A 2,475-nucleotide genomic window follows, 5' to 3' on the forward strand; every position below is an offset into this window, starting at 1 on the left:
AAATCCTCACTAATGAGTCTGTAAGAGGATCTGGAGGGAGGGAGGGAGGAGGGAGGGAGCGAGGGAGGGAGGGGGGGATGGAGGAAGGATGGAGGGAGCAAGGGAGAGAGAGGATGGAGGGAGAGAGGTAATTTCTCGGCCCAGTAGGAAGATGGAGGGATGGATGACTGTGAATATGAGTTCAGCTTTTTATGCTTTAACAAAGTCTCAATGAGCGATAACATGTGGTTAAGTTGCATTCTGGGTAGTGTAGGCGCCAGGTTTGAGGACAAGACAGAAGAACGTGTGGCTTATTATAAGGGCGATATCTCTGGTTCTGCTGCATCGATTTTGATAATTTTTTCTTTTGGCTGTCCGTCGGGGGTCTGGCAGCGTCACAGGACTACAAACTGAAACTAGATTCTGGTTTTTATGTGTTTATCTGCAACAAAATAGTATTTTATCAAGTAAACTATACCAACCTTTCTTCAGCTATGTCTTAGCTGCAGGTTAACTGGCACAATGGTTTGCATCAGTTACTGATACACACACACACATACACACATACACATACATACACACACACACACACACATACACACACACACACACACACACACACACAGAGGGTAAATCTCTGGACCTGAGCCAACGTCTGAGGGATTAGTTTGCACTCACACACTGGTGTGACACTCAAACACACACACACACACACACACATGCAGGAGACTCACACCAGAGTGTGAAGAGGGGGAATGAGGAAGATGGAGAGAAAGAGGGAGGTTGAGGGAATTCAACAAGTGTTGGTCCACAGAGGGTTTTTGTGTGGGTCCCCTCTCCTGTTCCCCCCAAAGATCCTCTGAAGAACATGTAGGGGGGGGATTATGACACACACACACACACACACACACACACACACACACACGAGATGTGATAAGAGTGTGTGACTGTGGCAGACACTGAGCAGCTGTCCTCTCAGCAATTAACAAGAACCAGCACCGCCACCAGGGGTACACACACACACACACACACACACACACACACAGGTACACACACACATTTTTTGAAATAGTATTGAGTAAAAGTTGACATATTCCAGTCTGTGATTATCATCAACATCCATTCCTTTAATTTTAGTCTCAATAATTCCTAATTTCTGCTTTTCTAACTCAAACATTAGGGATAATTTCCAAAAAATGAGGTTTATTGACCGTAAATTCCAAAAATAACTGTAAAACTAAAGTTAATAAGTTAGTGTTACGTAGTGTTAAATTTCAAAAAAAGGTTAAAAACATTGAAAAAAAACATCAAAAGTGTTGAAAAAAGTTAAAAACATCGATAAAAGCATCAACAAAAGGGTTGATTTTCAACTTTTGACGGGAAGACGACGAGAGGGTTAACTGGGTCAATAACCCTCATTAATATAGAATTATCCCTAATATTAGAGTTAAAAAAGCAGAAATTACGAATTATTATGACTAATAGTTAAGATCAGAGGAATGAAAGAGCGTTGGAAGGAATCCATTTTATGGTAATTTGGTTAAAAAGAAACTCATATTTCAGATAAAGACGTTTATTAAAGGGGACAGATTAGACCCGAGGACGACAGGAGGGTTCAAAATGGCCGCTGGTATTTGTAGTTTTTGTAGTCTGGCTGCTGCTCTTCCTTCAGGGAGCCCCTCTAACGAGAGCCCCTGGCTGTGTGGTTGCAGGTGCGATTTCTGCTGCCTGTCCTTCCGAACCCACCGCGGTCTGTTGCGCCACAACGCGGGCGTCCACAAGCTCCTCCCCCAGGACCCCAGCGGGCACCCCTTCATCCAGAACAACCCCTCCATCCCCACCGGCTTCAACGACCTCGCCTTCATCGACTTCTCCTGCAAGAAGTTCGCTCACATCGCCCAGGTACGCACGCCCGCACGCCGCTGGTTATACACCAAATTATGCAGAAATCAGTAGCTCCATTAAGGGGGAAATTATAATAATCCAGATTGTTTTGCGTCAATATTGAAATTATGATTATTAGACATGATTTCTATGAGTGTCCAGGGTGTAAATTTGTATTTTTATACATTTTATTTATCAGAACTTTAGCATATTTTGATGTTCTGTTGTGACAATAAAACATATTATTGTCATATTATTTTAGTGAGAACTCATAAATAACTACAAATAATTAATTTTAGGGACATCTGTTTGTTTTGTAACACGTTTCTGGATTTTGTTTTTAAGTATACAGTATATCGGATTTTTAAATGGCCAAATATTTGTGTGGTATCGGCCTTCATCGGCCGGGCTCTCCCTACAGACTCAGATTATTATTCTAAGTGTCGACATTATGGGATGGATCCCTACAGAGACAGACCTTTTAGTTAAAGAGTAAGATCCTTTTAGTTTAACATGAAACAGCCCCGACATCACCATCACCATCACCAAACCCACCAGACTCCATGTAAATAATCACTACTTTTAGCGTGTATAGAGCAGCATATCTCCACC

At 42.2% G+C, this 2,475-nt stretch overlaps 1 protein-coding gene across 1 annotated transcript in view; it reads right to left on the reverse strand.

Annotated features, from left to right (window-relative positions):
• LOC117938306 (ras-responsive element-binding protein 1-like) overlaps positions 1-2,475 on the reverse strand; it is a 21,412-nt gene that overhangs the window by 12,358 nt on the left and 6,579 nt on the right. The window contains exon 3 of the mRNA XM_034862827.1: positions 1,726-1,901. Within this exon, the coding sequence (XP_034718718.1) occupies positions 1,726-1,901 (176 nt within the window). The remainder of the gene's footprint in view (positions 1-1,725; positions 1,902-2,475) is intronic.

Source organism: Etheostoma cragini, chromosome 22, assembly GCF_013103735.1.
Source record: "Etheostoma cragini isolate CJK2018 chromosome 22, CSU_Ecrag_1.0, whole genome shotgun sequence".
Lineage (NCBI taxonomy): Eukaryota > Metazoa > Chordata > Actinopteri > Perciformes > Percidae > Etheostoma > Etheostoma cragini.